At 40.0% G+C, this 15,804-nt stretch overlaps 1 protein-coding gene across 2 annotated transcripts in view; it reads right to left on the bottom strand.

The window, feature by feature from the left end:
• wb (wing blister) overlaps nt 1–11,474 on the bottom strand; it is a 73,091-nt gene extending 61,617 nt beyond the window's left edge. The window contains exon 1 of one of the 2 annotated variants that reach the window (XM_070218309.1): nt 10,509–11,474. In XM_070218309.1, the coding sequence (XP_070074410.1) occupies nt 10,509–10,920 (412 nt within the window). In that variant the 5' untranslated portion in view covers nt 10,921–11,474. The remainder of the gene's footprint in view (nt 1–10,508) is intronic. The other variant, XM_070218307.1, reaches the window with a different exon arrangement.
• Nucleotides 11,475–15,804: the final 4,330 nt, after the last annotated feature.

Raw genomic sequence — 15,804 nt, 5'->3', positions numbered from 1 at the left:
TGCCCATAAGCCAAAAAGTTATTTATTTAATAAACTCTACTCAATTAAGTTGTGAAAAATCATACACTTCCCATGAGCCCAAGTCACGCCGAAAAAGGAAACTGCATACATAGCACCTCAAACACCATTTTCCCCTAATTGCATCACCCACACATCGCGCTTGTTGTTGTGAGTCATCCGAGCAACAACGAACTCCATTGAGTGGCAGCAGCTACCAGTCTTCAATACCAAATCAAGCATTACTTGCATAACCCAGCGGAGTCATCGACCACATTGTCCCATGATGAACATCATCATCGCGATGGGCGATCGGCGGGCAGTCCCCAGACGGACCGGGTATGGATAAATATTTTTCTAGAATACAACTCGAACATGGATCCAAGAACTCGGCCTGGATGGGATGCCTCTTGAAGACGTCAGGAAAAGCCGGTAGCCGGCAGAGAAAGAGTTGCTTGAGCATGTGTTCTTCTCACCATCGGTCAGCAGCTTTTGAAGCACCCACTGACGGGACCCAACAAGAACTCAGCATCCGTCTGGCACCCGACCATCCATCCATCCGTGAGTCCATGTCCAGCCCATCCAATCTTAACCCGTTCGGTTCCCACTGCTTTTCCCGGCTTTTAACGCTGCGCTGCACCGATGCATGACCAAACATCTTCAGTTCTGGTCAGTTTGGTGCTCCATCCTCCCTCTCCGCCCCGCTCATTTTATTTCTTTTCTTGGAAATCTGTTGACGCAACTCGCCGAGACAACCCCATGTCCATCGTCTTGTTTGTCAGTTGTTGGTTTGTTAGCCCGTTTTGTTTATTTTCAATAAATATTTGACATTTGTCTATGCATTTTTCCCGAACCTTGGAGGACAAGTCAAGCGTTCGGCTGCCAACACCGACCGGGTACATTAATTTTTCAAGTACCAGCCAACGTTCCCTTCTTCCCCGAAAGATTGTAGAACCCGCCCAACGAGCATCGTAAAAGTTTGACTGAAATTGTCACCTGCACCACACACCAGGTGAAAAGTTCTTAGGCCCTGCAGCTCCACTCCATTCCCCTTTCATCTCTGCGGATGTTTGATTTGAACTTTGGTTGCGAAAGGAAAGGAAATTGTTTACCAGAAATCTTTGTACGTGTGAAATTCCCCATGAAGTGTTGACACATTGGGTTTTTGATCTAATTTTTAAATATATCAAAAAACTGTGAGCACTCGGTACGGTGAAAACTTAAAATCTAAAACAAAATATTTTTGCCTAATATGAATATTTCTCATATTTTATATTTCCATCAAGTTTCGTATTTTAGTGCCATTTGGTTTAAATACATTTTTTTTTATTGCTAATGAATTTTTATTAAATTTTTCCAAAACTTCGAAATAAAGATCAGAACTATATTAATATCAGAATTCAACGCCAATAATGGTGAACCTTTTTATTATAAATTTCTTAAAATGCTCAAATATTATACAACATTTTTAGTTGCCCCAAAAGTTAATGACATCATGGAATTTCCGCACAGCCATTAAGCTTTCGGCTCTTAATTAAGCGACTTGTTTCGCTCGAGTGCCAAAAAGGCTGGCAACTTTTATCTAATCGCGAATCAGAATTGTGTAAGCTACCTGCAAAATCTTTTCGTGTAGCGGTTCACTTAATAATTTAATAAGCCACACGAAAAGCATGAAAATGTTTGGGACTTAAGGTGAACTCAGCTTCGCTGCACTTGTGCTGAGATAATTATCACGATTTATGAGTCAAAAGCTCTTATCGGCCACTTGCAATCATGGCACGAAAAGGCGTCGAAAGGCCCATTCAGCCATTAGCCAAAAAGCATTGCGGCCATTAGATGGGAAAGGTGGACAAATGGCCCCACCGTGTTTGCCAATCACTCGAGATGCATTTTCAGCTTCGTTTTCCAAGTCAATGTTTGCCCCACGATCGTTAGCCAACACTGCCCTGCTCCTCCGAATGCTGCGCATGCGCAAACGAGATCTCGAGATCGGTTTGGTTTTGGGGTTTCTGGGGTCTCGTCTCATATCGCACTCATTAGTTACGCCTGAGTGGGTTTTGGGTGAGCTTTGTGATATTCGATATCTCGAGCAAAGCCCCTCGAGGAGACACGAGTCGCCCACACTTCGGCTCAGGAGGTTTTTCGGAATCACTTTCAGATTTTTTTGTGCACTGTTAATTTGTCATTAACTGTCAGATTTTATTAATAGCTTGGTTGGCTTTCATTTGTTTTTTTCTGTTCTGTTTCCAGTCAAAGGCGCGAGTCGCATAATAAGTAATGTCATAATTAAATTTATAAACTCTGAGTCATCTTCTCCATCAGGGGACAGGGAATGACAAGTTGTGTCGCCGACATTGTCGTCTGTCTAGACAGACCGAGATTATGTCTGTCTATATAGGAAAAGCCAAATGCAGAAAAGGGAAACTACAGGAAGTCGAGGTGGAGTGGTGGAATTATTCGTGACCGAAGGAAGCGAAATATGGTTAAAGCATGAATGCAGGATGACGTCAGATTATTATAACAATTTCTTCGGGATTTTCCAACCATCCAGTAAATGCTGCCATAACATAAGCATTAAAAATTAAATAAATTTTAGAATCTTAAATACAAGTTAAAGTTATTCCCATCCTACGATTAGAAATTTAAAATTAAATGTTTCTCCGATTGTAATATCCTTTGACCGATTTGACTAGACAAGCCATAACTTCATTACTGCACAATTAATGGCATGTTGTCTAGTTTAACGACCTAACCGGCAGTTAAATCAAACATTAACTGGGTCGTCCGGTCATCCGCAGGCACCAAGTGCCTGTTAATTCGAAATGGCAGCCATTAATGGCACACGCTGTACGCGATCGGCAATAAACAAATCATTTAGCCGCAAGAGAGCTGTCCCATTCGGGTTTTTTTTTTTAATAAAAACATCGAAACGCCCCGAATCGATGTTTTGGACAAACTTCAATAAATCTCTGGCGGAGTTTTTTAGGCGGCTACCAAACGACCAAACTGGGTTCCTGGCAATCAGAGTTGACTTGTAAACTATTTAATTAGCACATGGTCCGTAAGCGCGTTAGTTTTGGTTGTAAAAAGGCGCCGACCGCGTCATGGGGAAGTCAACCCACGATCGCGCTGCAGGCGCCATTTGAGCCATTTGATGGCGCCGCCGATACTTTGGACCAAAAAGTTGGCCAATTGTTTGGTAGCTTGGTATCCCCAAGACCCCTTTCCAATCCAAGAGCCAAGTTAATTGTTCGTACATAGAAGAAATTGCATTAATTTCGCTTGTTTACGTTGCATGTCGCCTGACGCGCTGTTGATGATTCGTATCTCTCATTTTGACTACAAATTTTTATCGCCTTGTCGCCGACTTGCTCATCTAACCAGTTTACGGCACGGGGAAAAAATCTTGTGTCCAGGTTGCCTGGTTATGTTATTGCCATTTGATAAGCCTTTATCCTGTCGCGTCAGCGTCACAAAAAATGTTGCCATTTGAGTGGCAATTAACGATTTTATTGAACAAGCTGCTGGGGAATTATCTCCTAAGTTGAATGCGAAAATGCTTGAGTGGAGTAACTGTTAAGCCAATGCGACGTTGATTATTAAACTAGCAATTTTGGTTAAGCAAATTGCAAATCCCATATGGTTGCAACAAAAATTTAATGGGAACTTGAAGTCTTTGATATCTTTATGTGAAAACTAGTCAAAATATTTAAAGTTGATTTTAATATGCCATTAAAAAATAGCTGCACAAAACATTAATGGGATTGAAATTTAGTTTGAAAGCGAATAACTCATTAAACTGATTGATTTGCGGTTAAGTTGCATTGTTAACTTCGCACATAAAGTCTACATTCATTTAGTCCAAAAATAATTGCAAACAAAAATTTGGCAGACAGCTGAAAGCTCGTAAATAATATTTCAAGGATGCCAGAAAAAACCGCAATACAATTATAACAAACCGACAGTCGTTAAAAAAAATTTAAGGTAAACTGGTTTGAGCAACAAATAGCCTTCGAATCGCATTAATTAAGCAATTTGTCAGCCATCGTGTCGCCTTGAGTCGGTCGACTTCTCTGATCCCGAACCCGATCCCAATCCCCAAAAAGGCTCCTCGAATATTGGATTAAATCGGATCAGATTCTCCGGGACACTTTGCATGCAATGCGTTATATCTCATCGAATGGACTTGGCCTGCGTTATTTAGAACACTAATCAATGGCAATGCCAAAATGTTTCAATTCTTCGGAGCTGTCAGAGGCTGTAAGCCAGGAAGACAAGCTGACTTGAACCTGAACTCGATTCCGAATCCGAACCCGAGCCTGAACCTGATCCTCTAGGAGACCAGCTTTCAGCGCGTGTCTGCAGACAATTTGTTTTGTCGTTTCATTAGTTTCTCAGACTCCAACTTGATTTTGGCATTTAAATGTGTGTGTGAAAAACGTATTTTCTTTGCCATTACTCAGGGCAAACGCTTTGCGGAAAATTCGAGCGGGCGTTACCGCAATTTTCAGGTGGATGCCCCAAGATTTTCACACTCTACGCGTGACTCATGTTCGTAGGCACGTTTCGGCAGCTGTCTGTCTGTCAGTTGCTCCCCCGCCCCCCCATCAAATATGCGCATTTTCTCCATGGTCTAAACCCAGTCTGCTGATGGATGAGCCACCGTTGCGCCTTCACGCGTCCATCGTCTACCACATTCAAAATAGATTGGCGAAAACTTGTCCCTGGCTGTCGGCACATTTGTATATGTGCATAAGATACAGACAAGTGACACTAAAGATGCAACAAAAGATACTTGTAGAGGTTGTCTGGGAGTTTCTCCTATAAATAAATCAGAGTTATAAAAGGGTTTTCGACCTGCAGCACATTCGGTAAATCTAGGATAGTAATTTCACAGCACATGAAACTTAAATATAATAGATAACCAAAATCTCCCAAAGCTATTCACTTCCTGTATCCCAAAAACAGTGTTTATACTTTATCAATCCATTGGGTGGTCTAAGATGCTGCCATAAAAACTAGGTACATCCCGTGCGATTTCACTGTAAAAGATATAGACCACATGACGATCAGACCAGAGACACCTCATTTTTAATGAAGCTTTCATCAGAAAGATTACTTAAGGGAAAGAACACCAAAATCACCTCAAAGAAAAGCCTTTTCCAAAACATTCACTTCCACGGACGGGGAGAAGAACTTCTTCTTTTAACGCGAACATAAAGCATAATTAGACCAGGCGACTGACAGCTCACCCGACTTACCCCCTATAATATTTACACAACACTTTCAAGTGTTTTCCCCGCGGTTCCGTTTAGAAGAGATTCCGGCAAAAGAAAGCAGGGATTTCCCTTCCCAGAAACGAAAAGCGTTTCATCTCTGCCAAAGTTCTGGGGAGTGTGAATTGGGATTTAATATGGGGAACGGGAAGTTGGATGTGTTGACAAGAAGGGGCCTGATATTGATATATTTGCACCGCGACATAAGGTCATTAGGTTCGCCGCCTGGAGAGGCTACAATAAAAACAGGTAGAAATGGAAAACTGATACGGGTAACTTTGGGGGGATATCGTATATGTGTTTAGCTTATCACTTGCATCGCAAACCGATACTCTGTTCCAGACTGTCGGGTCTTACCGGTCCCTATAAGGGCATTTATCAATGAAGTTCAATGACAGTTGCCGTGGCATTCGATCAACGATCGTTTATCAGTCTCGAAAATATTGACAAACAGTCTGATAAAGACACCTCTCTTCGCTCTCGACGGACGTTACAAGATATCTCACAAAGCGGAACATGAAAATGTTCCATTCAACCTGTTGATCATTCGGGGATATATGTATGCCATTGGTTGACACCCCGATACTGTTGAGATGGGTAAGGAGTTTATTTGTGAATGAGATAGCGGCAGAGAGATTGTCGGTATTTTATAAGGAGCGTTCTGATAGCTAATGTATTATTCCACTGATACTATTATATCACAGTAAAAAATAAAGAAATACTTATTTTTAACTATTTTTTCAAATTTTTACTTTTACTCAATAAATGTTAACGGAAATAAATTAGCAATTAATACTCATGTTTTAATATTTATTATTATAATGGGGTTAATTTTCAAGTTCTAAGATAAATCCATTCTAACTGTCAATAAATCAAGGTTTCCTTTTAATTATACAAAAACCAAATATATTTTTTGTTCTTTTCTGAGAAATTCGATATCATGATTATGATTAATTTGTATTTATTTATTCACTACTTAAGAAACCATAACTATTTGAGTTTTCTTTTAATTTAGTAACTAAAAAAGCTGCAGCTGCTTCCCTCACAATTCCCTTTTGAACTGACCCACATTTCTTCGAGAAGAAAACAATCTGAAAACTAGAAACAATTTATTCGCTCGCCCATCTTCGTCTTCTTATCTCAAGTGTCTGCACTAACGAGCTTCGAATTTGTTATACACTCCGTGCAAGGCCCCTTCTTATAGACTGTGGCTCCCCCACTACCATTCCCATGACCATCCTATCTACCATTTGCTGACCCACCAACGTGTGACTGCACATCAACAGCCGCTGACCCGTTAAATGTTCCGGTGGCCGTCATCATTCTATTCCCTCTGTGGTTGTTAGTTTTATCCCGGGGTTTTTGTCGACTTCGCCGCCTCGCAGACGGCGTCAATGTCTTATCAAAACTTGGTCTATAACATTAATTTATGGCCAATGCAAACACAGGAGAGTTTTTGGGGTAGACCACTTCAAAGTCCCTTGAGTTGTTGTGTTGTGTTCTTATTTTTTTTTTTTGTTTTTGGTACTCTCCCATGGGTTAATATCGAAAATCTCGGAGCAACAATTAAGTTTCAGAAGAGTAATGCTCCCCAATTGTGTAAACTCCGAATCGTTTTGATTCGCTCATGTTGATATAGGATTTGTGAGGAGAATTTCCATAGATCATTTGTGGCGTCTGTTGGTCAGCCGAGTTTGGTGTTAAACTTCCTATTGTTTGGTCCACAAAAATGTTTGTTTACAAACGCCCCCCAGTTTTCCTCATTCTTGTTGTTTACATGCAGAGTTTCTGGGCTTCTTAGTTTGTGTGTTCCGTTTTGTGGTCTATAAAACTATTTTAATGGGTCTTCAACTCCAGTTTAATGCGGCCGGAGTGCCCGATTACTTCAAAAGACTGGGACAGAATTATTTGAAGGATATATTAAGTTTCAATATCGAATTACCCGAAGAGCAAGAACAATGCTCCACGGTCCATTGTTCGGTTTTAATGAGTTCAACAATTGTTTTCCCATCGCTCTTGCCTTTGTTTTGGCTCAGTTTTGACATGTGTTGATTTGAATGGGGGCGGGAGTTTTCTTTGAGTGTAGGCCAAAACCAACGAATGTGGCATTTATTTAGCTGGCCAGCTGCCTGCAGCATCCATCATTTTGTGCATTTCCGTTAAGACAGCGCAAATTATTGCCCCGGCCAGGTGTTACTCAGTCGATCTATAAAGTGCATTTAAATAAATTATCACAACAAAGGGCAAAGTGGCGAACAAAGGGAGAGGTCGGGGGGCTAGAATTGAATGCAGGTGAGAATGAGAGATTTATAAACGATAAACAAGACGGAGTTACAAAGGGAATACTTCGTAGCCGTAGATCATGGACAAAAAAAACAAAAAATCGGGGAACCTAGGAATTTTTTCATTGGTTTCATCACTTCTACCATAAATTCGGTGAAATATTTTTCATCTTAACACATCATTTACAGCAAGAAATACTCTTTTCCATCTTATCATTTAAGTGCATTAGTTTCATCATAAATGTATATTTCTTTTCTACACAAAAACTCTTGACCATCGCTCCTTTAGGCCTCTTCAAGTTCAATACTTTTGCTTTTCACGCTTCGTCCGCAGGCAATAGAAAAGTAAGCATTAAGCAGAGTTCACTCAACTTTTACGAACTTCACATGTCAATAAAAAATTAAAAACAAATAAAACTCAATGACAACAGGCAGCAGCCGACCGTTGAACATTTTCCCACAAATCTATGTTTCCAGAAGCAGCCGAAGAGAAGAGAACTGAAGTGCGCTTTTCATCTTTAAGCATTGTGTAATGCAGTTAACAAGAAACAAACAGAAAAAATAAAGCAAGGCGAAACGAAATAAACGTTGGTATAAGAAAAAAATCAATGAAGAATGCATTTTCTCAAACACTTTTCGATCGACGGCGAAAAGCAAACAGCAGCTGGATATGAGTTGGCCATGACTTATGGCTACCACTGTAAAGAATGTATCCACAAGATACTTAATGAGCTGATAAAGTGTGCGTGTTTGTCCAAGTATCTGGCCGCTTGATTGGAAAACAAACCGACAATCCCACAAAACCCAATTCATTCGTATCTTTCGGATCTGTTTCTGTATCTGTATCTGTGACCCATTTCGCCATTGGAAAACTTTCGTTTTCTCTAATCCAAACAAGCTAATCAATCAATCAATTAATGCCAATCGCCTCGTTCGGGCGTTATAAATACGACTTAACTGGGCAATAATTTGCTCGATCAATTCGCGTTTATGTCTTCAAGGCTTTGTCGTTGAAATGTGTTTCATTGCATCGATTAACAATCGAATGATTTAGAATTGATTTGCAATCATTATGGCATCAGGAAATCACTTTACTGACCACTCATTGAAAAATTGCCCCAAGCTGGTGTTTTTTGTACCCACTTGATAAACATTTTCCTGAAGTTTGAATTCAGGTTAAGAAATCAATTAAAAAGAGATTTCTGGGTAAATGAGTTATTTATATGGATTTAGTATTATTCTCCATGCTTATCATCTGATTCTTTGTCTCTCCAAATTCTTTTCTCACATAATATTAGTTCTTATCTTTCTAGGCTAATCATCAGTAATTTCTGTTGACCACACTATGGCATTAGGAAAAGATTATCATAAGACAGCTTTTAAATGAAATGTATCCAAACATTTCCACACGCAACTTGGAAGCAGAACCAATTTGCGTTCGCTTTGTTGTGTCCCAAAACTAATTTTAACGACAAAAACTCTAGAGGTCTTTCTACACAGTAAGCCACTTAAGTTTTATAACCATGGCATTCGAGCAGATATTTTAATAAACCCTTTTCCATGTGCCATGTGTGTGGGTTCTGGGTTTCTTTGGGAAACATATGTTGCTATTAGCGCGTGAGGCATTCCAGAAGGCGATACGCTACGCATGCCTCCATCAATTATCCTCTCCAGGGAAAAGACGACCTGCCTAACAATCGACCATTGTTGCCGATGCCTAGTTACGGCATCTTGTGCACTTCACCTCCACATCGCCTCTCGGAACCGACCACAATTACACACCAGAAAAAGAACTAGAGACCCTGGCGCTATTGTTGTCCTCAATCCTCAATCTGTTCTTTCCGAGCAGCGGTTCGGGGTCATGTGTTCGACAAACAAATGCCCTGAAGTGCCCAAGGGACCCACACACTCGCTCGGGGACAATCTCCAAGGGTTACATAGAACATGCGCATATTGTACATATTTCTATTCATCTTTTCTGATCGCCTTTGTTCACCATGTTTATCGTTTCAATTGCCCTACCAATTATTGTGCAAAGGTTGGAGGTAATTTGTTTTAAAGTTAATGTTATGATTCATTTTAATGAGATGAACCAGGAGGTTTATAATATAATACGTCTTAAATTAATTGAAAATATTTCTCACTTCCATATCACTCAATTTTACACAAGCTTTTGGATAGATTTTCACTTTAATAATTAACATTAAATTTAAGATCTAAAATTAGAAATTTTTAATAGGTATAATTATTCTATAAATTATAGTATACTTTCTACGTATAACTTAATCAAAAGATTTTATTTTTTAAATCACATTTGTTGTGAACTACTAAACTCTTAAAAGCTAAAGTATACATCTCTCCTAAACTTTGACTATTTTCATTTTTAAATCACATTTGTTGTGAACTTTTAAACTTATGCCAGCTAAAGTACACATCTTTCGTAAACTTTGACTGTTTTTCCCTAACTAACCAGAGTTCACAATGCCATAACCAGAGATCGATCATCTCGTAGTTGCTTAGAGCGGCGGAGGCGAGTCATATTCCTAATAGGCAAAGTTCACATAACAAAAAGCCAAGCTATTTTTTTTCTTCTCCAACTAACGACAACAAAGGCAACACAAGGCCAGGGCAACTATGTGCCAACAGACCTGGCAAAGACCTGGGCGACAACCACTGCAACATTGCCGGACCATAACTGGACCTCTCACGTAATAACGTATTGGGTTTCAGAGAAGAAGAAATAAAAAGAGCAGCTCAGCAAAAATTAAAGAATCTCTTCCTCCTGTCACAACTTTCACATGAAAGTTCTTTCAACTTGAGCGGCCAAATATGGCAGAAACACGACCAGCGACCAGGAAACTGAAGGCGAGCAATGCGAGCAACTTCTGGTGCTGCACAATCGATCAGGGAACCATATTTAGAAGAACCCCATCCCATAGTTATAGACATTTACCTCCACCTCCTCCTCCGGATTTCTGCAATTTTCCGTTGCGACGACGCTGAGACGACTTCTTCTTGGTGACGGATTCCGAGGAGCCAGCATTAGCCAACATCGAATCCGAGTCGGCGGCAATGTTACTTTCAATGATCAGGCCACTTTTGGTTTTGTGCCGCCTCGAAGATTGCGTTGCCGATGATTTCTTCTTCTTTTCGGAACTGGGTACGATACGTGCTCCTGTCCAGGATACGATGTTCTGCTGGAGCTCCAAGGAGCTGTCGTTGAGCGGCGGCAGGCGATATTCCTGAAGATCCTGGGCCCTGGAGAAGCCCTGCATTCGTTTCCGCTGCCTTTTGGCCTGACAGTGGATGGCCAACAGGATGAGCAGCAGGCCAAGTGACCATTTCATAAAACTTCCGATTTGCATACTGAACAAAAAGAAATGCTCTCGACGATCACTAAAGACACATATTTTATTCCGTTCGACTTTGAACTTGGATATTATTTCTCTGCTCTTTTTTAATTAAACCTCTTGAGATGCAGGCACTTATTTCTTGGTATTTTCATTCATAATCTATTTATTTTCACTGCACAGATTGTTCTTTTTTTATTTATTCTTTTTCAAATCATTTACGATTTCCGCTCGCAATTTCTTTTTCTTCCACTTTTTTACGCATTTGCTCTTGCGAATCGCGTGCACTTTATTTTGCTCTATTTTTGCGTAGACTTTTTTTCGTAACTTTGCTACTTCAACATTTTTGCGCTATTTAATTTTATTTTTGTTTCAGACACATTTCCCACTTTCCTGCTCAGCGACAGGCAAACATTTTTCTCGCCAGCTATTTTCGTATCCTCGACGAGAAGTGTGTAAAAAGTAAAATAAAAAAGGAGCCCGAAATGTTCGATCTTGCGTTGCAGTGGCCAACTCGGAAATGGCATACAGAATTTCGCATTCACTTATTTATTAGCAGTGGCTTATCGCATAATTGCCGTTTAATTTTATGACACATAAATAAATCGCCCGGAGCAGCAGCCGCACTATTCGATGGCACTATCATCTAGAATTCACCCATCGCACAGCACTCGGGACCCGTCGCGTGTCTTGCTTCCTACGCAAACGACCGTCAAACATGAACTGATCGCAGAGAGCTGCACTTCAGGCCAGATCCGTGAGTGAGTGAGTGGACTTTGTGGATCGCATTCGACGATAAGTTCCTTTTGAGGCATTTTAAAGGCTATTTAAAATGATTTTCCTGTAAGTATTGAAATAATTAAACTTGTTCTTAAATATTACAATTAGTATTTAAAAATTATGACCATAAGAACATTAGTTCTTTAGAGTTTATAAAATTAATCGAAAAACCTTGAAAAGTTACAAAAGTGCAGAGGCCAGAGGAAGTTGCACTGGCCTTCTGGGAAATCTAACACCTCGGAAAAGGTTATGGGTCCTAATTAGGGACTTTATTGATCTTGGCCGGTCATAAACAGTTTGGATTTTGGCTAGGGGAGTTTTGGATTCAGTAAAACGTATCCAGCAAAGGATTTTATTGGTACTATTTTATTTTTCAAGTTATTGAACCTTTAATACCACATTCCAAATATAATTATACATACAAAAAATTATAAATATTTAAAGATTTATATAAAGTCTCATAAATGAATAAGTCACTTTAAAAATGTAAACCTTTGCCCTTCCCTTTGACCACCATAATTTAATCAAAGTGCATTACCGGCTTATCACCTGATTGGTTAACATCTCTATCAGAGCCAGATACGATCCACAAACGGGGCTTTCTCTTTCACTAAAATCCCACTCTCTTTGGCCCTTTTCTCAGAGATCTCTCTTAAGATCTGGCAGGCATTCGATGATTTACCTGTTGCTTGGTTGGATGGTGCAAGCCAATTCGTTTGACTTCAACAGGTAAACAGGCTGCACAAGAAGTGGCTAAGGTAGAAATGGGGAAATTCCCGGCGTGCCAAAAAAAATATTTATAGTCCTGTGAGCACCTTGCACTCGAACCGTCTTTGTTGTCTGTCCCTTGTTTTCCTTTCCAGCCTTCGCCACATGTTTTCCACTTTGTATCAGTTTTGACAGTTTCGCGTTGAGTCGAGAGTCCTGACCTTTTTTCGCCGCTACTTTGTTCTGACCCTCGATGTCCTGCGGCCATTTCTGATTATCCTTGCAGTGCTTTTGTGACGTCGTCACGGCATTTCAACAGGTGAAAGGAGAGCCCCTGTGGAGCGAGTGAAGCGAATTGCGGCACTTAACGCCAGTTCGAATGCATCCTTAAGATATCCCCTCGAAGATATTTCCTGCTAATACGACCAAACTCATTGGATGTTTTACGGTGGCGCACGTTTCATGTTGCCCGCGGGTATTTGCAGCCCAATCGTGTGGCACTCACATAAATACCTCGTTCTCCCTAATAAGTTTGCGTTCCATATGCTGGATTGCAGGGCACAAGAGAGCTGGGAAAAGTATGGTTAAAGCGCTGTTCCCGTTTCTAATTTCGCCCATTTAATTGGAGATTTTTTGAAAATTTTTAAAATAGTTTTTAAAGATAGGCAGAAAAAATTCGATATGAAATAGGATCAATTCTACCTTCATATCAATACAAAGCCAATATAATTTATATTACATCTAGGATTCAAACATAACAACATGATATCTTATCATATAGTGGTTTTTGACAAAAATAGTTAAAAATAAGATAAACATAATATTTATTCATATTCAAAGACTTGGTCTTTACAAAATATAAAATTGACCAGTACATGTCAATCTGATATTCTGTCAATTTTTTCTATGTAGTCAACTTTTAACTTCTAAAATAAACTTAACTTCTAAATATGGTTTTTTGGTAATCCGTATAACTTGAAAATTTTGTTGGAATTGAATTTTAAAATATGCATCCTACAAATAAGGATCGATGCCCTATATTTAATTTAAATTTAAAACCCATAAATAAGTGTGGAATCCAGAACAGGCATTCTGTTGGCATCTCTCCTTTGTATCTGATGCAATTTGTTGATGCCTCTGCTGGAGCTGCTGTTGCTGTGGCCCAAAGAGCATTTGTTGAAGCGTGAAACAGCAGTTTCACGAGCCGACTAAAAGAGCTGCAATTGTCGATCCCTTTGGCCCCATGGAAAGGATTGGGGCACACACCCGCACACTTCTGCCACTTTATCCATTGTCGATGCGCCGTTTAAATTGGTTCGTTTAACAGAATCGAAACCAAAACCCAAGGCGGCATCGAATGAAACGAACTCGAACGAGAGAGAGAGATTGGAAGGAAATAAAAGGGTTTTTCTTCAGGTTGTGCGCATGCCCGGCTTTAAGTGCCCGACGTACTTGAGGATAACGATGTGTACGCGGAGGATAATCATGGCGGCGATGATGTTGTTGTTGCCGCTGCCCTGATGAGGCTGCTGATTTCGGCGTGATTTATGCATCTTAATTGAAATGATGGCTTACAAATTGTTTGGCACAAGTGCACCGAAAAAGGGATAGGGATTCTGAACGAAGGACAGACGGGACTTAAATTCCAAAAAAGGGATTTCCTGGAATGAAAAGGTTGCTTTGGGTTAGGAATGTTTTGAGTACGAGAGACAGGACTTCCTGTTAGCAATTATTTTGAAATTTAATTACTCAATAGGTGGTGAAATATTTTGAACTCAGCTCAGACTTGAAAGGGTTAATGAATTAATAAAAGGACAAGCAATATTATTAGTATTTAGAACCTTTGAAAAAATTACTATTAAATTAAACTTATTTTCTATAACAAAATCCCATAAACATAGATTTTTAATACCCAATCTTAGGAAATTATTTTCCACTCACCCAGCCATCCATTCACCTTACAGCGACCTACTAAAACTGCACGATCGTTTGTAAGGTTCTGCCAATTGCAAAACTATTTACTGGATAAAAATCATATAGCAACCTTTGGCTAACGACTTTCACACACAGCCAATCCCCACAAACTTACATTCAATTTTCTAATAGCCGCCTCCTAATCAAAACTGAGGCATCGAACTTTTATCAATAGCCTCTTTCGCCCCCCAAAAAAATCTTTGTGTGGGCTTTTGGCCAGCTCTAGGCGCAAAACCAATTAAGCGCAGTATCGAAAACAAACACACTCACGGACATAAAGGTGGAAACAAATAAGGAAGTATTCAGGAGGATCGTCGTCTGCGATCTGCTAAGCTCCTTGGGCCTACCGCCTGGCACCATCGGTAGCCCAGCTGAGAGAAACCAAATAAAATCAAATGAAATTTACCGCCAATCGAGTTAGCAGCAGCAGACCAAAGAGAGTCCAAATCCCAAGTTGGGGAAGCGCCAAAACGTTAAATACAATTCATGGCGCTCACGAGCGGAATTTAAATTATGCCCAATTAGAGTTAGGTGGCTGCCCGGGCTCGGACTAAACTAGGATACCCAGTATTTCTTGATTTGCAGGGTATATTGTTCAAGATATAATCAAATATGTGAGGAGATGATACATATTTTTAATAAATATTCTAAGAGAAAAGTTGATCCTTAAATAATCACTTAAATCATTTAAAATGTAATGTTTTAGATGTTATAAAGATTGTTTAAGGAGTTTACTAAAATTGTAAAAAAATCTTTAAAAAAAATCCAAATTGTCGCAAATCATCCCGAAAATATAGATAATCTTAAAGCGTAGTATCGGGTATCTTTCAGTTGTAATAATGGCCACATGGTTCTTACTTGTTTTTACCCCGTTTTAGCCAGGCCTGTTCCAAGCAATTCCTGTGGGGCATTTGTGCGACTCCGAATGGAGATAGACAGTGAGACAGTGGGACAGACGGACGGGTGGGCGTGTCGAGTGTGGGGCATGTTCGTGTGGTAAAGCGCCAAATTGATTTCGATCGCCCAGAGGGGGTCTCCATTTATACATAGTATATACCCATTCCTATAGACAACCCCCTAATGTTTGTTTCTAGTAGTTGCCACCACAATTCCCCGCTTGCTAACTATCTCTCACATGTCCCTCCGTTTCGTTTTTGATGGATTATGCGTTGACAGGCTTTCGGGAGTTTTGTGGAGCGCCACTGATTGTCTTTTCCAGTTGTTGTTGTTTCTTTTGCCTTGGGAACTGGTCTTGTTATGTAAATTGCCGACCGTTTTTTTTTTGTATTGCGGGTGAAGTGCCGTCCCAGTGCTAACAAGGCATTTCAAGTACGATCGCAACCATAAGGTAACCGTTCTGCTGGGTTTTACAAAAAAAAAAGAAATATAGAAAATGCCTTGCAGGATATTTGGGTTTCCTGGAAATTAATGATGAGT

Source organism: Drosophila takahashii, chromosome 2L (assembly GCF_030179915.1).
Source record: "Drosophila takahashii strain IR98-3 E-12201 chromosome 2L, DtakHiC1v2, whole genome shotgun sequence".
In the NCBI taxonomy this organism is placed as follows: Eukaryota; Metazoa; Arthropoda; class Insecta; order Diptera; family Drosophilidae; genus Drosophila; species Drosophila takahashii.
The sequence above is the reverse complement of the archived record's forward strand: the minus strand, read 5'-3'. Positions and strand labels throughout refer to the sequence as shown.